The sequence below is a fragment of the Alternaria arbusti genome (genome assembly GCF_024043155.1).
Source record: "Alternaria arbusti strain BMP 1465 chromosome Unknown scaffold_11, whole genome shotgun sequence".
Classification (NCBI taxonomy): domain Eukaryota; kingdom Fungi; phylum Ascomycota; class Dothideomycetes; order Pleosporales; family Pleosporaceae; genus Alternaria; species Alternaria arbusti.
Window position 1 is genome coordinate 558,014 of NW_026249951.1, and position 20,608 is coordinate 578,621.

A 20,608-nucleotide genomic window follows, 5' to 3' on the forward strand; every position below is an offset into this window, starting at 1 on the left:
ATGAACAGCTGCGAAGTAATCAAAAAGCTGCTTACGGAACGCACTTAGTTGCTTAGCTACCAGCATTACAAGAAGGTGAACGAAGGTCGAGGCGAATGCGCGTTGATCTCCAGGGCTATGTGGAGGGGTGGCCGTGGCAATATGCACGCGGCATGCGAGAATACTGACGGGAGGAATCACGCGTCTGGGAGGACCAGGGCGAGCCTCAGTAATCATCGGATCTGGCATGTCTCATAGGCACTTTGCATGAGAAATTGATAGGCGTACATGCATGATGCAGCGAAAAAGATGGAGTTGTAGAATCGAGAAAGTTGCCGTGCACGAATGGAAGTCCCTCAACACCATTACGTCATTCAACCTTCCCAACCAGGTAGGTCTTGCCAGCGCCGTCAAATCCAGCAATCTTGAGGGAACAGAATCGGGCCCGGGGAGGCATCAAGAGACTGAGTGCTGGCCAGCCACTTGCTGCAGGACCTTCTCGCTACAGGGAACGCTCGCGATACAAAATTCCTTATCGCCCAAAATCAGTTGGGAGATTATCACGGATTTGGTCGGATGTCGGGGTGAGATCAATGTCAAGCGCATGTTGGAGGGGAAATCATGTTGGGTGGAAATCAATGTTCACTCAATTTCTGGCGCCATAATCCACAGTCTCTCTAAACCTGCCGTATGGGGTAAGTGGGCTGTCTCAGCCAATCAAAGCTGATCGCATGCCCTCCGCCCTTCTTGTTCGCACCCCGCCCCCTGCTTCGCTGCCGACATGTGCTGCCCGACGGCAACCCTGTGCCTGAACGGCAGATATGCGCAATCTTCCAAAAGGTTCCTACCCGTCGTAATCTTGTGTTGAATACACGCAACGACATGACGATCCGCCCTGCGAGCTACACGAGCTTCAAGGTATCGTGTGAATATCGCCCGTCATGTTTCCATGGTAGAGTGATGTGACGATGTGACGACAGGCAGGGCCAGGACGTCTGGGCCGCGATTGCATCGGCTATCCTGTGATGATGCTTGGTACTGAACCAGAAGGAGAACCTCACTCTACCGCCCTCCATCAGGGTCCGGCTCTCTGGGGCGGGGTTCCGAGAGAAGCAGGTTATAACCTTAGAACACTTCCCCATCCATGGATTGAGAATTGAAGCGCCGTCCGTCATGTCTGACGTTAACCCACTCGATGTTTTGGCCATCAAGAATGTCGTATCGCGATATTGCCAGGCGTTGGATTTGAAGGACTTTGATCTGCTGGGGAAGGTTTTCATATCCGATGTCGAAGCCAGCTACCCTTTCAATGAAGCTATGAAGAGCCTTGATGAGGTGAAGGATGCGATCAAGAACCGGTAGGGTCATCACTTGCATGTTGACAAGCAAGAATACAAAGTCTGACAGTACACAGCCTTGGACCAGTCCGCACACATCACAACCTCACGACGCAAACCATCACATTCAGATCCGATGCGCAGACGGCACGAGCTGTAACGTACTTCCAGGGTGTACACGTAAGTCGTTGGAACTCAGTCCTTACTCTCACTTTCTAGAAGCAACCAGTGTGCCTTGAAAGCCCGTCAAAGCGTTCGAGTCGCGCCATGACTTAGCTTGCCGTACATGGACTTTTCGTACCCAGATTGCCAGGACTAGATGCTGAGTCTTGCAGTTCGGTCAAGGCCCTCACGAGGGCAAGATGCTATGCGCGTATGGCAAGTACGTGGACGACATGGTAATGCTGGAGGCGAAGAACGGCGACTGTGATGGTGTGCGCGGTGCGAGCGGGGTCTGGAGGATCAAGGACAGAACAGTCACCTTCACCCAGCGGATCGGAGATGAAAAGATTATGGAGGAGCATTGAGGGTTGCGATGTGGGGTGGAAGTCGGTCGCTGCCGCCATTATCTAGCGCACGAATGCTGTTTATACCTTCCCCACCACTTGCAGTACAGCCAAGAGTTTTGACCACGTGTATGCGGCTGCCAACTTACGAGGCCCTTGCTTCCACAATCGGCTTCCTCTCGCGTCAACACTGTCGTCCGAGGTTTCACCTCACCACTGTTGTCCTGCATAGTTATCTCATCACAATCATCGCAGTGTTACTATCGCTCACGCTCACCAAGATATTCTTACAATAACAACGACACCGCCAAACACGACGACGACACCAATGTTTAGCAACAACCTTCCTACCCCGCTAACAACAGCACGGGAGACTGATGAAGCATTCCTCTAGACGAGGTGCAAGATATACATACAGGCGTAATACTGCTGCTACAGTCACCAGCACATAACTGACGTGCATAGGACACTGAGATGCGAATCGAACAGCTTCAAGAGACTACGTACAGAGTGGTTTTACTCACCCTACCGTAGCGACGAGATCGAGGCATACGATTTATCCTTGGAGAAGAAAGTCAATGAGAGAGACACATGCTGCATCGTTTACATCCGGCACTTTTTTGTTACCGGCTTAGACTTTGCGTACTGCGTACATGGAAGCGCAAACCTCGCGAAGTTCCATTCCGATGTGCATGGGGCGACAGCGGTATGTTGGACCAGCTAGTACTTTACGACCAAGACCCAGCTGAACGTATGACTTATAGTACAACGGCCCCATTCTTGCTTCGGTAATATCACTCCTCGGGCAAGAGCTCACTGTAGAAGACGAAGAATCCCGACGAATATGCTGGCCCACTTTCAAGAAGGTACCGAAGCAATCCGGGAGGTTTGAAGAAACTCCCACAAGGGCTGAGAAGATTCGCTGGCGCTACATGTTTGAAACAGCGCGATTGGCGTTCCGCAAGATGCGGTTCGATAACGAAGACTTCCAAAAACTCGAGAAGCTGGTGGGGGGTGCCAGCAGGCTAAGGGACGACACGCCTGAGGAAATCTTGGGCGTAAATGCCATCAGCGCGGGTCGGCACCACCAAGTACAAAGAGCCGCTGTTGAGCAAACCGTCAAATTGCTCCAGAAAAAGTACACCGACGATGAGGTTTACAACTTTCTGAAGAACGAACTGTATGGCCGGCGCCGGCGACAAGGACACAACTCACTCACTGGTAAGCAGCGAGACCTTGTGGACCGATCTTATAAAGTTCTCGAGGATATTGCGATTTTGAACGAAAGTGATGATAGCGACACAGCCGAAGCCAAAGAGAGTTTCGCAGAAGCATTAGTCCCAGCGACTGCAGAGAGGGACAATCTGGTCAGGAAGATAATAGACGAACTTGCGCAGTCTATCGATGAATCTGACACGGTTGCATCCCCCAAGTCGTTGCGAAGGCTTGTTCAGAGTACGCCTTCAAGCGACGAGAAGCTGCCAACACAAGACACGCCTGCAGCTCCGCGTACGACTGACGAAGGACCAACAAGAAGTCAGATTAGTTTTAAGGCGATACAAGAATTTCGCGAGCTCGTGGACATCGATTTTGAAGATGCCCAGAATTGGCTGGAACAGTTCAACTACAACGTGATCGACGCCGTGAACATGTACTACGAAGAGGATGAGGACGCAAATCGACCCGCTTCGCCCGATCCACAGCTGGAGGCTGGCTCGAAGATGAGTCTTGAGTCTGGCATTCCTCCTCCTGGTGACTCGACGAGCAATAACAGGCGAACTTTCAAGCCTATCAATGATCCTGTCTTTACGCCCATGGGAATCTTGGAGCGAATGACAGACAAGCGTGCGGATCACAAAAGGCTGGAGAGCATGATACAAGCAGAGCAAAGCCAGGACAAGCAAAGGGGGGCGGGAGAGAACAGCGGCAGTCTGAAGACCACGCCAACACTTCCGGAAGTAACCACATCGAAGACACGCTTAGGTCGCTCCCACACTGGTCGAGTCGTCTACTTAGACCCCCATGGCAATGTTATTGCACCAGTAGCAGAAGAACAGCCAGTACCAGAGAGTCAATGGCAAGCGTACCGAGCTATGAGAAGCAGACTACAAGTACAGTACTACGGTACTGAACACTGGTTCAACAACCCCGACCCCATCCGTGGCGTTCCTGAAAGAGAGAGACCTGACTACGTACGACCAGGTGATCTGGAATGCCAGGATGCCACGACCTCGACTGAAGCGGACGATGATGCTCAGAAGGCGTTCGCATCGATCCAGGCTGCAAATGCCGATTTAGTCGCCAAAGTGACCGAAGAAGAGCGCGAAGCCCAGCAAGAAAGAGACCTAGCTTACGCAATGTCACTGAATGCTCAACTCAATGGCGAAGTAGGAGGAACAGTTGCCGATGCAGCAGACGCTGGGTATGCGGAAGGAGAGTGGGACGGTATCAAAGCTGCGATTGAACTCTCCAAGCAGGAAGCAAGACCTCCTGTGCCGAAATTTCCTGTACCGGAGTCAATTGACAACTACCCATCTACCCGCGGCAATGATAGTCCAACAAACAGTAACCACGACTCTGCTTTCGGCGATGGTGAACACGATTCCCCACCACCCAGGCCGCAGAAGAAGCGAAAATCCATGGAATTGGACCAAGACGGGAACAAGAAGGGAAAGATGAACCCGCCATTGTTTGTCAGCATGCGAGATGTCGAGAAAGGAGAAAGTGACGTCGACGAGGCTACTCAAGAAAGGAAGCATGATCTCTTCGTCTCGAAAGAAGAAGATGCCTGGGATGGAAACGGTAGCGATGCAGAGTTCGAAGACGTCGACATCGACTTTGGCGACGACGAGGATGCGAGTACAGATGCCGATGCAGAGGGCGATACAGATCACGAATATTCTTCAGAGGAGACCATGAAGGTTGATGATGAAGAGGGCGATACAGATCACGAATACTCCTCGGAAGAGACCATGAAGGTTGATGAGGAAGAGGGCGATACAGATTACGAATACTCTTCGGACGAGACCATGAAGGTTGGTGAGGAAGATGGTGATATAAGTGGGGGTTTATATCGATGGGGGTGAGTTGACATTTCAACGCCTGATGGCGTAGGCGCGGATGATACGCACTGGAATACATAGCAACATCGGCGAAGATGTGCATTCTGCGATGGATAGCTAGACATGTCTCATGGCGGAAGCGTATGATAATCCAACGTATTCTCACCTTCACACATACTTTCTGAGATGTCATGCCACGCACGTATACCCGTAGTCAGAGAAACTTTTCATAAAGTACTGATAGAATTCAATACTGAGACTAACACGACCACCCATTAAGTGCCCAAAGAATGCAAGGGTATTTGGCCGCACACGGGTCAGTGGCGGCAATGTAAGAAGATCTAAAGACCCCAGGTATGTCGTCCAAGCGGTGATGCGTGGAAACATCTAACTACGTATTCGTTACTCATGTCTCTTGTACGCCTATACGTTGTAAGTAGCACCTTCGTACGGTGCAGCGCAGCCGTTGGGCTGTCTGGACTACTCATTGTCCAAGAACTCTACCATCACGCTTGCACCCTTGAGTCCAGCGACTTCAATTGTGTCGTCGACGTGGTCGAGGAGGTTCTTGCCCATGAACGCCAGATCGAACTCAGCTCCTTGTTTGCCTTCCCAGGGTACGTCGGACTTGATCCACTCGTAGACGCGGCGAACAGGATCTGAGAGGTTGAAGCGGCGCACGATTGGGCGTCCTGACGGCCCACGGAATTGGATGCGGGTCGTGACTTTGGGGTCGGTAACGGTCGGCTCGGTATGGGGAGCATGTGCAGAGATAGCGGCGAAGACGGGATTTGAAGGAGCTGCCTCGGGCTCGGCTTCGGGTTCCGGTGCGGCTTCTTCGGCCTTGCCCTTGCCCTTGATGTTGTCCGTAGATTTGGTGAGAGCATCTGGGTCATCATCCTTTGGTCCCTTGCCGTTGTCCATGCTGTTTTGTAGTGCCATCTCTAGCATCTCCTCCTCAGTCATGCGGCCTACGTCCTTTTTCTTAGACTCAGACTTCCGCTTGGCTACGGGGTTCTTCGCGTTGACGTTGAGGCTGTAGCGATCAAGGAACTCGTGGAGCTGAGCATGGAACTCGACTGGCTCGGGTATCGGTGGGCCGGACCAGACCTTGACTTGCTCACCCGTTCGGGGATCGACGATGGCGATGTGAGGGTAGGCGTCGGAGCTGTCGCGGGCGTGGAAGTAGTAGTTCATGTACTGCTGTCCACGCTGGTCGTCTTTTGCGTATTGCATAAAGATGAAGTTCTCTCGTACCGTCGCTTTGATGTCTTCGTTCTTCCAGATGTCCCTGTTAAGGCGCTGGCAATCAAAGATTGCAGGATCTTGGATGTTGACGAGTAGCCACTTCTCCTCATCCTTGCCCATGTCTCGCGCCTTTTCCCAGGATCCCTGGTACATAATCTCGAATGGTGGGCGGAATAGCTCTGCGAGCATGTTCATCTTGGAGGACTGCTCGGAAGCACCGCCCGTCGCGGTCGCAAGCTCGCGTCGCCGAGTGCTCGAATCGGTCGCGTTGTCCCAGACATTGGTGTGGGTGGTGTGCTGGTTGAAGATACCTGCGCGGCCTTGATCCGATGGGTCAGCAAAGTCCGGGAATTGTATATATGAGGTGTGCGGCATACCTGTTCGCCGACGAGCCAGCTGCTCCTGGACCATGGCATCGAGATCCTCCTCGTCCTCAGCAGGCCCCCAGTTGGAGCCTGGCCCAACGAGTGTTTCCATTCTCCGCTCTATGGGCGCGCGGACCTCATCAGAGCCAGCTCCTCCAGGCGCGCCACCGCCGTACATCTCCTCTTGTAACCTCCGTGCCATGGCTTCGTCATCTTCCACGCCTGGCTGTGCTCGTGCGGGTGGCGTCGTGCCTTGTGGCGCAGGGTCGAAGTCCATGTCATCGTCTGAGTCGACATTGATGGGGTTCTGTGCGGAGGAAGCGGCGGCCGAGGGCTGCGAGGGAGCAGAAGGGGCATCGGCGAGCCCGGGGGAGTCGAAGAAGAGTTGGATGGCCTGCTCCAAGTTGCCATCGGTGAGACGCAGGTACTGGGCGGCCTTGTCTGGGTCGCACGAAGTGATGCCGCAGAAGTTGAGGACGTTCTCGTCGTCCATCTTGGGCGGCTGTGTGGGGTTCGACTTTGGGTGTTTGAGCGTGGTCCTGAGCTTGGGCAGGGAAAGACGACTCTTTAACCTATGGGGCAGGTTGCAGAAGCCTTTGTGAGGGCGGCGTGCTATTCCGAAGGCGCTGTTTGGCTCGCGTAGCAAGTTTGCGTGGTCGGGCGTGTGTCGAGAATTGTGTGTGGCGGTCGCGACTGCAGTCGAGAGAGAACCGTGGTGGGGCAGTTAAGTACCCATCAACGTCCGACAAGGGCTATCGAGGTGCGTGCACAGGGTAGGGCGATGGTTTGTGAGGCGGTGAGGGGGCTACACAGTGCGAGCTATGGGCGTCGAGTGCCAGTGTGATTGCAGGTGCGGTCGACGGCTTGTGACAGGCGCGGCTCCGGCGTGCTGGCGGGTACACGGCGGGGTGGTGGTCGAAGGCAATGGGACGGGCTAGGAGGGGGGCGAATTGCTAGCCAGGCGGTGTTGTAGGAGTGGCAGAGAGGCAGCAGGCGTCGACGTGGGCAGAAGCACGTCGAAGACGCGATGCGATTGTTGCAGGCAGGTGCGACTGCGTCATCCCGGTACCCGTGCGCCCACCCCTGTCGCTGTGAATGTCCGACACCACATGTGGCAATCACGGACGGAGAGGCCCAGTACACTACGACGCTGCATCGCTTGGTCATCCAGTCCTCCTGCCGCCCATGAGCCACGCCATCCGCGTCTGCCTGCTGCGCCTACCATAAGACTCGCGTTTGTTGACCAGCACCCTCATACGATAGTCCCATCACATCACATCGCGCCATGGCGTCAGAACAAACCCCCGAAGCCAAAGAGCTTGCTCTGGTGGGCAAAGTCGAGATGCGCATTGCGCTTGCTAGCTCCGAGAAGAAGCTTGAGGACTTGCTCAAAGTCTATCTCTCTCCACTACTCCTCAAACTCGGCTCAGATAGCGTTGCTGTGCGGAATAAGGTCATCTCCATCTGCCAACACATCAACACCCGCATAAAGTCACAGTACGCTTTCACCCTCGCCCGACAAAGTGTTGCACTAACATAACATCGCAGAGACATCAAGCTCCCTGTGAGTGCTCTTCTAAAGCAGTATAAAGAGAATCCCGACATCTCTCTCATACGCCATTTCGACATCCTTTACATTCAGCAAGGCATATCGCGGCTTACAGTCGCCGAACGACTGGAGCTTCTTCCCATCCTGCTGCAAGGCATCGCCAAAGACTTTGAAAAGTCGGAACAGCATGCTTCTCAGCTGCTACATCTCATTCTACGTCTTCTGGTCCATTTCAAACTGCCCCTCCGCGGCAGCAAGGAGGACGATGAGCTGAGGTCAACTTTGGGCCTTTCCGATGACGATGCAGCCTTCCTCTCAAAATGGTTTGGGAAACTACTCATGCTAAGCATCGTGCGAGAGAGTAACCCTCAGGCCCAAGCCACGTTGCGTTGTCCGGGTTTATCTGTCGAAGACTACAAGTTTTTGACGCTCCAGGGCAAGCCAGATGCCTGGGATCCCACCTCCGATGCAGGCCTAAATCTGACTGAAACAAAAGCCCTGGTCACGCGCTTCATGGCAAGTGGGCTGTTCAAGGAAGATGAAAAGTTCTTGCCAGCACTATTCGCATCTGCAGATACCAACTCCCGGATATCAGAGGTTGGCGAGGACACTCTGAAACGTGTAATGCTATCCAAGGATTTTGAACAACCAGAAGTTGTGGAAGCTCTGTTCGAACTCTACTTTGGCTCGAGCTTGACGACTGGATCGTTGCCCGTAAAGACACCACTACAAATCAGGATACTCAACGTCTTGTCAAGATCTGTCAGGTGCACTGCATACCCACGGCAAATAGCGAGGCTCGTTGAAGAAGGCCTTCTCTCACCAGAACTGAATGCGACAAACAAGACAGCAGGGAGGGAAGCTTCCAAGTTTCGCTCAGCCATCTTCTCACTAGTCAACTTCGTTGCACGTCGTGGACAGTCCTCCGACCTTTCCCAGGTTGCTGAAAGTCTGGTAGGCAACCTGAGGGCCTTCATCCAAGATCAAGGCTGGCCAACTCCAGATCATGACCAAGACATGGAGCTACGAGGCTATGGCTATGAGACCATCGGACTGTTGGCGAAGGCTGCCCCCGAAAAGATACTCCTAGAACCGTCCCTGGACTTGTTAGAGTTTTTGTTTCGATCTCTCCGTGAGGATTCCGCAGGAAAGGATGTAGCTGTCAGTATAGAGGAAGCCTTATCTTCAGTACTCGGCGCATTTTCGAAACCTTTCGATCCTTCTGTCATGCCCAGGTTCCGGCAGATACTACTTAGATACGCGTCTGTAGATCAACATAACACGCCAGCTTCAGATCGGTTTACAAGAAGCACACGTTATGTTGCGACACGATTTGCAAACCGCTGTCTTCCGTATGAGGATGTGCTGGCGCGATGGATCGACATTCTCGCTGTCAGTGGAGGGGCTTCCGAAAGGCATGAGGTCATAGAGGAAGGACGACGTGGTCTCGATCCATACTGGTTCAGAATGTCCAATACCCCACCCGGCGAACGCGAACAAAGCACATTGGTCTTTCCGGACTTCGACAAGCTGGTCAACTTTATTATCGTTCAGCAAGGGCAGGATGAAGACGCGATGGATATCGACGAGTCAGAGGATGCTCTTGTTCAGATACAACACTTCTACCAGCAATACCCTGGAGCTCTACCGATTGTCATCAGCTTCTGTTCTAGCGTCGCGATGCATTCTGCGCTACATGACAAAGAGATGGGTGAAGAAATTCCGGAAGATTGGGACAGGAAGCTTGATGCCCAGATGACTACGGACATGCGCGCTCGGCAAGCGTTCCGTGCATATGCGGCAGACAAAGCCCACGCTCGATCGCTTGCAGTGATATTACGAGCCAGTTTTGACAGACTCACAAAAGACGATGTTAGTGACATTGGCGACATTGGCACTTCTTTCGTGCGAATGCTATCTTTACTACCGCAGCAGCACTGGGTTCAAGCCAACGTTGTCCGAGACTTCCGCGCTTTGCAGCCCTCTATCATAGCTAACAACACTGGGCGGCGACTCGCCGCCGCCCACGCGTATGGCTTGCTAGCATCGCACGATAGCATTGATCAAGACGCTCTTCAGTCCGCTCAAGTAGTCTTTTTCGACAAGCTCAGCACTTGGAAGTCGGCTGTCGGTGCTGATATCAATCAGATAAGCGGCATCATATTAGCGCTTGGCTACTATTACAGCAGAGCGTTCTGGAGAAGTGGAGCAGCATCTGCAACGATAACTGATGATCACCCCATTCAACAACTGTTACAATCAGTAGTAGAGATCATGAAGGACTCTCGGGACGCGACTTTGAAGGGTGCAGCCTTCTCTTGCATCGATCAACTCAGTCTGTTCTACGTTATCACCCCCTCGTTGCTGTCCAAGTACGCAAAGGTCGAAGACATTGCCGAACAAATATATGATTCCGCCAAGACAGGCACGACCAGTGCCATCATGGCTTTAGGCCATCTATCCATGATCACAGAGGAGACTGGAGCCGAAGCTGAGGAAGCTATAGAATACAAGGCCATCGGTGACAAGCTATATGAGCTACATGAGGTCCGTCAGCCGGAAGTACACTTTTCAGTTGGTGAAGCTCTAAGCTGCTTCGCTAGTGGCTGGGACTCGAAGGCTCTGACTTCCGAACTCGACATTCTACATCCCAACCAACCGCAAGACCCATGGGATGCGCCCCTACAGACACCATCTGGACCTAAGCGTGAGAAGACGCTTGGGGCAGTTTTGGAAAAGACGTTGAAGGGTTGCGTGCAGACCAAACCCTCATTGAAGAAAGCTTCAGTGATATGGTTACTGTGTCTCCTACAGTACTGTGGTCACAAGCCCGAGATGCAGAGTTACCTTGGCCAATGCCAGGTAGCGTTTAAGAATTGTCTCTCTGATCGTGATGAGGTTGTTCAGGAAGCAGCTTCGCGAGGACTAGGGTTGGTGTATGAGAAGGGTGATCGCCAACTCAAAGATGACCTCGTCCGCGATCTAGTAGGCTCTTTCTCGGACAACAAGTCCAAGATGGCTGGTACTGTTACGGACGATACTCAGCTATTCGAGCCTGGTGCGCTGCCCACTGGAGACGGGTCCATCACGACTTACAAGGACATTCTGAACCTGGCAGCTGAGGTTGGAGATTCAAGTTTGGTATACCGTTTCATGTCAATGGCATCGAATAATTCCATCTGGTCAAGCAGAGCCGCTTTTGGTCGCTTTGGCCTGAGTAACATCTTCTCCGATTCAAGTGTCGACGGATATCTGGCCCAAAACCCCAAGCTTTACCCGAAGCTCTATCGATATCGGTATGTTCGCTGACCTAGTAGACACCTACTGAACATTTTGACGACATCATATTCTAACATGGACTCAGGTTCGATCCAAACACGAATGTGCAACGCTCGATGAACGACATTTGGAACGCGCTCGTCAAGGACTCCTCGGCGACTATCGACAAACATTTTGACGCAATAATGGACGATCTTCTAGTCAGCATACTCACGAAGGAGTGGCGCGTTCGTCAGGCTTCTTGCGCAGCTATCGCGGACCTCGTACAAGGACGAAGCATTGAAAAGGTAAGGAAATCGCAGTACAACACAATAAGCATACTGATAACTTCGAATAGTACGAGAAATATCTTGACGCGATCTGGGGAAAGACGTTCAAGGTTCTCGATGACATCAAGGAAACCGTCCGCGTCGCAGCAGCATCTCTCGCCCGTGTCCTCACTGGCATACTCACTCGTTCCCTCGAAGCCGGTGATGCGTCAAACAAATCCGCAACCATCCAGCTCGAACGTGTCATACCCTTCCTCTTCTCCACCAGTGGCTTGGAGTCTTCGGCTGAAGAGGTCCGTATGTTCTCAGTGCACACCTTGCTTCAGATTGTCAAGAAGAGCAACGCCAAAACACTTAATCCCCACGTTCCGGAGCTCGTGGAACGTCTGCTCGGACTGCTCAGTAGCTTAGAGCCCGAAGCCATCAACTACGTACATCTCAACGCCAGCAAGTACAACCTCACGGAGCAAAAGATAGACGACATGCGACTTGCAAACGTGCGCTCATCACCATTGACCGAATCTGTGGAGCGCTGCCTTGACCTTGCAGATGCAGACACCATGGCAGCTCTCGTGCCCCGCATTGAGGCTGCGATGAAAAACGCAGTTGGTTTGCCGTCAAAGGTTGGATGTTCGAGGGTCCTGGTCACTCTGGCTACACGACATCGCTTCTTGTTCAACCCATACGCCGACGGCTTCCTCAAGTTGATTCAGAAGCAGATACACGACCGCAATGAAACCGTCAGCTCCTCGTATGCAGCTGCAGCTGGCTATCTTGCACGCCTCGCTTCGGATAAGCAGATCATTGCCACCGTCACCTTCGTACACAAGCTGTACTTTGAGTCTGAAGAAAACAGCGACAGGAACCGCCTACTCGCCGCGGATATCATGCGTGCCATCTCATCATACGCTACCGACCGCTTCACATCGTTCGCGTCAGACCTGCTTCCATTCATCTTCCTGGCTAAGCACGACTCGGAAGAGCAAGTACGCAAGAGCTTCACAGAGACATGGGATGATCATGTCGCAGGTTCCCGCACCGTCTCTCTTTACCTCAAAGAAATTCTCGCTCTCTCTGAAACACACCTAGAAAGCAGGCAGTGGGCCATCAAACACACAGCCGCCAAGACCATTGCTGACTGTGTCTTGCAAATCACCAACGCCGTCGGTAGCGAAAAGATCGAGCCCGTTACTGCGAAGGTCATCTGGCCTGTACTAGACAAGGCTCTTAGTGGTAAGAGCTGGGAAGGGAAAGAAGTTGTGCTAGAAGCTTTCGTACGGTTTGTAGAACGCTCGGAATCGTATTGGCAGGCTGAAGAGAACAAGGATGTGGCCAAGCAGTTGGAGAAGGTTGCGACAAGGGAGAATAAAAGGCAGGAAGGCAAGAACGAGAAGGTTGTTGCTGGGGTGTTGGAGAAGCTCATAGGGCACTTGAGCATGTAGGACATGGTCGACGCTCCGTAAATGGGACTTTTGATCGTCTTTCGACTTCACGTGTATTCATAGTAGTATAGTAGACTCTGAACTTTGGCTCTTTCATCCTTGATGTCATGTCATCTTGCATCGAGCTGTACGTTTTGGCGATCTTTCTGTCCTAGTCGCTCGAAGCCTGTGGGCTTCAACAGGCATAGCACTTTCCCTTGGACTCCTTCTCACTCGGGGTACAGTCCTTTACTCCGAGCATCAGACATTGTCTCACAGTCATCGGAATCCAACGCGGTATCAGCCCAACATCCCACCACTTACGTACGAGAGACAGAAACCGTGCATCACAACCCATGATCTATAAACCGCCCTCTTCCTTCGCTTCAGTCAGCCGAGGCGCAGCTCATCGCCTCCACTCGGCCGCCTGATCTCGACCCGCAGCATCAGGCGTTCGTTTCTCGCGAGATGCCAAATTTCCAGCCCTATGTGCCGGGCTCCATCTTGGTACTAGCTCTGCAAGAAACGATCTGCAAGCACGAGGCACAGTCCATAAAATGACGATGGAGCGATCTCCATGCAAGCATAACGATTGAGTTCCAACGGCAGGTTTGATAGTCCTCCCGCTTGCATGCACAACGAGGAGGCTATGTGATTGATATGCATGACGCCCATCGCCCTGCTATGAGTGTTGATCGCAGGTTGACATGACAAGCGTGGAGATTATAACACAGGCCTGTTGCAGCGGTCTTCTCCGTTTAGATTGTCCAGGCAGATATGCAAGAAAAGTCTCCGGGCAGGTAGCCATACCCGAAGGTTCCCATCTGAACCCTGGAGAGTTGGTTTCCAAATCCAATACCACACTACGACGCCGTGCCTCATTCACAAAGGGACCAACGGCCTACAAGGCGTGGTAATCACCACATCCATCGCCCCTCAGCCATGGACTTGGGAACCCATTTAAGCGCGTCTGACACATCCAAGGCCTTCGCTCTGGTCTTCTGTGCCGCAACGCCGCTGGGGATGAAGGCACACCGATGACTGAGCCTTCTTGCGGCACGACTTCTCATGAGTCAGAGCAAGCGCGCTGGAGCGCGTACGGCGTAGACCGCCTCTCTGCTATTTCTGAGCCGCGGCAGTGTGGAATGGGCAGGTGCCGCTGGGGATGTGGGCTTGTCTTGTTCGAAAGCGAAAGGGAAGATTATGCGCAAGAGACGCGGCTCGGCGCTGTTCCGGCTGTATATTCAGTGCTGTCGCGTATGGAAGGATTCATTGACACGAGGGGTCATGAAACCAAGTATCTGAAAGAACGGAAATTGGGGAGATGGAAAATAGATGTGAGAGCATGGTTGGCGGCGTGCTGCTCCGCGAGGGATTACTGCTACCTTTCCGATCATCAACGTTGCTCCCGTGTGGCTGGTGTGTGTGTGCGTTGATCTATTTGGACGCGCAGCACCCACTTACCTCATCAACAAGAAACACCTACTCTCCAATTTACCTCCACCGCCTCAACTCCAACCTCCAAATACCACCCTAGCGAACCTCAATAGCTCCATCCGCAACCTCATCCGCATCCCCATTCCTGCCCACCTTCACATGATCAAACGTGAGCAATCGGCGACCCCAAGCCCACCTAGCGCCACCCGTCTCCACAGCCCTGGTTAAGCGCCCACCCCACCCCTGTGGCATCCCTGCGCACCCCATCTCGTCCTTTTCACTGGCCAACTCGCCATACCGAGCTAGAAGAAGCGGGAAGGTTACGCAGCCTTGGGAAACTTTGGGCCTGAGCTTTCTTTGCTTGCTTTTTTCCCTCATGACATGACATGACAGCTGCGTTGCATACCTACGCGGCAAACGGGTAGCGTACCGTGCGCCCTTTTCCGCCCTGTTTACTGTAGTTGCGCAGCACCACCACAAGAACACTGGGGGGCGGATATTGACATGTCCGTCAGCATACATGTATGATTGGCGAGGTGGTTTGCATGCTCCTGCCGAGGTGAAAAAAAAGAAGAAAAGAAGAATATTGAAAGGTGGAAGGTCGTGGCCTGTTACATCGAGGGTGGCTAACGTCCAGTGGAGGTTGATTGGGCAGACTAAGCGCATATAGATTGCCATGCGTTATCTGGGGAAATATTGGCTTCTTACGGCGGGTATGCGTGTCCGCGTCACAAGGCGGTCTGCCAAAACAGCAAATGGCAGACCGACCACCAGAGGAGGCTCGTTCGATTGATTCCCTCTCTCTCACCGGCCGGCGTGACCGAGCGGTGTGTGGTTCTATGTGTAGGGATCTTGTGTAGTATACCTTTGCATACCCCATCGTAGTTAGTTCCGCCGCGAAAATCAATCGAGATCAACATGTAGTATTGTGCACAAGAGAACATCGTTTGAATAGTAGGTTATCATGTTTCATTTCTCTCGCTCTCTTTCTCTCTCTGGGCTAGTACTGATACTGCAGCGACTTGGGAAACCTGGAACTGCAAGTGGAGAAGCCACTCATCTGACCTCGCTAGCTTCGCCCAAGGTGAATCGAGTACGGCGGCAAGAGCTATTGTTTTCGTGTCTTTTACCGCCCACCCTATCACCACAAGGGCGCGTTCCAGATGTCCACACACCTGCAGTACCAGTAAAACCTGCATGCAACGCACCCACATGGCAAGTAGGAAACCTTGCGTGCGTGCGCGCGCGTGCGTGCATCGTCCTTTGGTCGCCTCTCTCGAGTAGATTGAAGAGGTAATCTCCGTACTCGCTTAGCCAATCAAACAGCGCCGGCGCATTCCCGCCCGCTGTATATTGGTATCCGCTAGTAAAATGTGGTAAAATGTAATGGTGAAGCCCCAACGCCGAAGACATGTTTTCCGCCGTGACAGGGTCGTGAGAGGGAAGTGACGTGGCCATAACGTCGCTCCCTATTGATGTGGGGTAGTAAACATAGGGAAAGTGGGAGAGGTGTTCATGGTGTGATGGTTTGGTATGTCGCGGTCGTGATTGATGTTGGATGATGATGGTTGAAGATAATGGTTGCGATTCGGATCGCCTGGACCCGAGATATTAGTTGAAGTGGCCGGGTTGGATGGTTGTAAGTCGTGTATAATGTAAAATAGTAGACGTTTGGCGAATGGGAATTCAAAGCGTTACGGTATGCACCAGGGCAGAGCTTGGAAGAGTATCGTGGTGTAGCACTAGGCGGGTGCCCATGCTGGGGCCAGTTCTGAAGCGGTAGTTTGCGCAACGATGGCGCATCTCTACTCGACCTTCCTCCTCTTGCCGCGGGGTGCGGGGTCAATTTGCGGAAACTGTGGAGCTTTCGCGTCGACTGGTGTGCGACTATATGTCACTGTCCGTGTAACGACTTCGCGCACGCTAACGCGCCTTGACCGGCCAGTCTTCTTATCCGCATCCCAGGTTTTGGGCGAGGAGACGGCAGAAAATGGTGATTGGATGGACTTTGCGCTTGCTGGTGACCGTACTGCAGCGGGCGAATAGGGTGATTGGGGGATGTAAAGGCGGGGTGTCCGCGCTGAATGGGGCCGCGTGAAGGGTGATGGTGGTGGGATAGTGACGGTCTGGAGCTTGGTTGGTGGTGCAGACATTGGTGGCTCGTCCTTGGTGGTGTCGCACCTGCTGCAGCTGCTGGATCTTGAAGTTGCTGGCGAGTCCTTGTCCTTGTCTACTGGGGCTGATGTCGATGTGAAGGACGCACTGGAGGCCGATGATGTTACTGAGGTGGGGCGACTGTCACCGAAGACGAACTTGGAGCTGGTACCAGTGGACATTGGGCTTGAGAGAACAGGTGACAAGTTCTTGAGGAATTCCAGGTAGGCTGTTGGTGGCGTGATGGGTGTCTTGAGATCCGAATCCTCCCGCTTGATGTTGGCAAAGATGGGAGTGGTTGCTGAGGTTATCATGGGCGACCTGAGTTCCGAGGGGTAGGTGGCAGACATGGGCGTCTTGAGTGTAGACAGCGTCGGCTTGGAGTCGGTGGCAGCCATGGTGTTGAATATACCGTGGTGGTGAACGAATGACTTGGATCCTGGTCGGTATTACTGCAAGCTGTGCTATGCCTTCTTCCACAGCAAAGTGGAGGGGTGAGAGAGCGAGGCAGGCAGACAGGTACCGTTTGGCGCCTGGGGACGAGAGTGTTTATTGTATGTACTATGACACTAGCTTGGCGCGGATGCGCTGTTGTTGTTGGCCGCTGTATGGGTCGTGTCCGGTTATTTTGGGCGCGAAGCGTCCCAGCGTTCTCTAAGCGCCGAGGACTAGGATATGCAGCCCCGTGCACTGGCGAACACCTCCACAGGGATTCGATTCGCTGCCCAACGCTGAAACAAGATGTGTGATTTGTTCAGCCCCTGCAGGTCTCGAGACTCTGACCGGCCTGAAAGCGCGCCTGATTCGCCCCGTAGCTTTCGGGTGTGTGATGTGCGGTGTCGATGTGCGGGAGGCAAGCTCGTAATCTGAAGCTGAACGTGGCGACCTGGTAGTTTGCCCGGTAAGAGATTCTGAGACGAGCTGATGAGACGTTGGCGTCAGATCAAGGCAAAGTAGCAAGCAAGGGAATGTGCCTCATGAACGATGTTGCTGGAAACAAATTGAAGCTGTGTGCAAGCTGTGCGTCTCATCTCGTGGGAGCATTAGACGATTTTATGTCTTGCTTGCAGCCGCTGTCTCTGTCTATGTTGCTTCGGAGGGCGCGCGCGCTTCCGTCTCATGCCATCTGCCACCTTTCTTACGTACCAGACACCTGACTCTGGTTCGCCGTTGAAACATCACTACCAGCGCTTACACATGGGCCTTCCCATGAGTTGCGTATGCCTATCACGTTGCCTACATCAACGTCTCAACTGCTCCATGGCCGTGTGCTCGGCGACCCGCCCGTCTAATCTCTGTTACACTGTACATAGCTACCTGGCCAATTACCGTCTCCTGCTGTATACCATCTGAAGCCACGCGCGAAAGCTGCGGCCGTGTGGCCTCGAAGCATACTCAGCTATGTCGCGTACCAACAAGGGTAGAGAGTTGGTCCTTGGGCGGCCTGGGTGGCTCAACCTACGAGGGCCTGCAGGTGGCTGTTCTGGTGTATCTCATCCTCTCTAATAGGGCTTACTGCATCGCCGACCGTGATGGTGGGGTTATGCCTTAGAGGGGATGGCACATCGTCCCAGGGTACATGACAGGTATGCTCGCCAAAGTATACGCGACCATCAAAACGTCGTGTTTTGGAGAGCGTTACAAAGGGTTCCTGGTTTCTTTCGGCGGTTTGCTGGTCAATGCAGACCATTTGGCATCTGCGACACGCTCCTAGCATCTCAAAGTACTGATGGCCAATCTGGAGGTAGCGCCAGTCGTCTTCCGCATACGGGTCTTCCAGCCCAGGCGGGTACGCTGGGTTCTCCGCAACCACGATGTTGGCTCTGAACACCTCTGCTTGCGCCGCTTTACCGCCCTCTGCCTTGATCAATTCATTAAGGCGGTTGAGGCTCGATCGTGATATAGTAAGGATGGGACTCTCATTTGCTAGTAAGATTGGCTTCGAAACGCACGCGCCGGGCGTAATGGGAACCGTTTCTGGGAAAGCGCCGGGTACTCGCATAGCGCCCGCCTTCTGGTACTTTTGCAGATGCGCTTTGGAGTGTCTTGAGGTGGCGCTCCCGTTGCTAGCAGCAGGGAAGCGTGCAAGGTGACAGGCCACCCCAAGAGCCCGCGTAAAGAATGCCGATACGTCGCTCGACCTATAGGTCTTTGCTTCGATAGAATCTCCGCAGACCTTGGCTCTTGCGTCTTTGTATACACCTCCGTCCGTGAACATTCGTGGATCCGCGGAGAGAGGCACAGTGATCTCATGCATATCGGTTGTGTTCTGCAGAGCGCCTACTAAGCTCACCCGTAGAAGTCCTTTCTCGAGGTCGATACTGGGACGTATGAGAGCCATCTTTGGGTAGCGCTTTTGACTCAGTGCGGCTCCGGTGCCCTGATGAACCAAACACCACTCGCGATCCCACGCAAGACCCTCTGGGCGCACCTCCCATGCACTACCGGGCGGTACGCTGAACCCCGCACAACTCTTGATAGGGTAGACAGATAGGCTCTCCACGTGCAAGCGACTTTGAGTTGGTGGCTCTACAGCAGGAGACATCATTGGAGACGTGTCCACCAGCTGGCGTTCCTGAACGAAGAATTCGCGCACGAAGCCAACAAACTTGTCCACATCCGATAGGGTACTCATCGCTCCAAAGCTGACGCGTATCATGCCGGTCGGCTTCGCACGCAGGATATCATTATCGTTACCGCACCGCTGCCCGGCAGAAAAATTCTCTCGCATCTCCCACGGTGCCAATCCTAGCGATGAGGCAACACCACCGGGATTGCAGAGTCCGCCGGTCCTGAGTTGGATGTTCTTGATTGCAGCCAACTTCTCCACCTCTGCATTGCTCACCCAGCCTCCGCATTGGTTGCGAAGATTGAACGCAACAACCGGGCCCTGGGTAAGCGAATCTCCATAGTTGGAGGCTGGGTCATTGTACACGTGGCAGACGTCTTCGCCATTCCCGTGCCGTAACGACGAAAGTCTCTCGTACAGCTGCCGGGCGAGATAGGTGGTGTGGCTCGAAATCCTGTCCAATGAGGTGTAGAGCTCCCTGTGGACGGCCATGGCACTATCAAGCGCTATGATACTATGTATCGGAAGAGTGCCGTCTTCCAACCTTTCATGTAATGCGTCCGCCTTCTTGGCGTGCCATTGCTCTTTCAAGCACACGACCATTTCGACTGTGCCGCCACCGAAGTAGCGTCGCTTGTCGAAAACCGATGCTGATGCTTGCCTGACTATCAAGGCGCCCAGGTCGGGAAAGCCAAACATCTTGTACAGGCTCAATACCGTAAAGTCGGGGGCCTCGTCAGGATTCCCGAGGTCAAGAGGCGACGTTGAGACAAGTGCCGCAGCATCCAACAGGGTGTAGACACGCTTTCTTTTGCCCGTACGCATGCGGTGTGACCAGTCCAACGGCAGGCGACGCCCGTTCATGTTGGACTGCGCTGGATATGCAAACAGCTGTGGCGACCCAACTCCAGTGTCTTGGGCGTCAATCCAGTCATTGACCTCGCCATCCGAAGCGAAACATCGATGCTCCTTCGCTGCCTCGCGTACCCCTATCAGACTCGTATGCGCGTCCCTGTGATAGCCGTACCAGAATCCTTCGTCGTGATCCCGGAATGCATCCATGACCAGCTTGATCCCAGCAGTGGCGTTGGCAACAAAGACGACGTCGAACTCTTGGGGGTCGGCGTTGAACATTTGTAAGAGGCGCAGCCGCACATCTTCGATGCGCCGCGTCGTCAGTTGGGAGGCATTGGAGGCGGAATGGGGGTTGCCGTAGAGGTTCGCGATCATGTCGGCCGAGAAGCGCTCGATCAGCGATTTGGAGTAGAGCGTGGTGCCGGCATGGTCCAGGTACGTCGTGTCTGATAAGTAAGCATAGGCCCACGAGGATACTCTACCGACTTACCCTGCAGCATGGGGTACTCCTTAACGCGCAGCTCTTCGATGGCATTGTTGTAGCTTGCATGTGCTGCCTCGCCCATGGTGCTTGTTGT

General features: G+C 53.4%; 5 protein-coding genes across 5 annotated transcripts; 2 read left to right on the forward strand and 3 right to left on the reverse strand.

Annotated features, from left to right (window-relative positions):
• Positions 1 to 1,152: 1,152 nt before the first annotated feature.
• On the forward strand, positions 1,153 to 4,908 carry J4E86_007820 (uncharacterized protein; the record flags this gene model as incomplete). The annotated part of the gene is made up of 4 exons (XM_051448335.1): positions 1,153 to 1,337; positions 1,394 to 1,496; positions 1,652 to 1,792; positions 2,587 to 4,908. The coding sequence occupies 4 exons, from the start codon at positions 1,153 to 1,155 to the stop codon at positions 4,906 to 4,908; spliced, it is 2,751 nt and encodes a 916-aa protein (XP_051300602.1).
• Positions 4,909 to 5,364: 456 nt separating this feature from the next.
• On the reverse strand, positions 5,365 to 6,990 carry J4E86_007821 (uncharacterized protein; the record flags this gene model as incomplete). The annotated part of the gene is made up of 2 exons (XM_051448336.1): positions 5,365 to 6,452; positions 6,510 to 6,990. 2 exons carry the CDS (start codon positions 6,988 to 6,990, stop codon positions 5,365 to 5,367), a joined length of 1,569 nt encoding a protein of 522 aa, XP_051300603.1.
• A 792-nt stretch (positions 6,991 to 7,782) lies between these two features.
• On the forward strand, positions 7,783 to 13,036 carry J4E86_007822 (uncharacterized protein; the record flags this gene model as incomplete). The annotated part of the gene is made up of 4 exons (XM_051448337.1): positions 7,783 to 7,994; positions 8,046 to 11,342; positions 11,411 to 11,612; positions 11,663 to 13,036. The coding sequence occupies 4 exons, from the start codon at positions 7,783 to 7,785 to the stop codon at positions 13,034 to 13,036; spliced, it is 5,085 nt and encodes a 1,694-aa protein (XP_051300604.1).
• Positions 13,037 to 16,257: 3,221 nt separating this feature from the next.
• J4E86_007823 (uncharacterized protein) lies at positions 16,258 to 17,004 on the reverse strand (the record flags this gene model as incomplete). The annotated part of the gene is made up of 1 exon (XM_051448338.1): positions 16,258 to 17,004. One exon carries the CDS (start codon positions 17,002 to 17,004, stop codon positions 16,258 to 16,260), a length of 747 nt encoding a protein of 248 aa, XP_051300605.1.
• Positions 17,005 to 18,059: 1,055 nt separating this feature from the next.
• J4E86_007824 (uncharacterized protein) lies at positions 18,060 to 20,596 on the reverse strand (the record flags this gene model as incomplete). The annotated part of the gene is made up of 2 exons (XM_051448339.1): positions 18,060 to 20,476; positions 20,521 to 20,596. 2 exons carry the CDS (start codon positions 20,594 to 20,596, stop codon positions 18,060 to 18,062), a joined length of 2,493 nt encoding a protein of 830 aa, XP_051300606.1.
• Between the last annotated feature and the right edge of the window lie 12 nt (positions 20,597 to 20,608).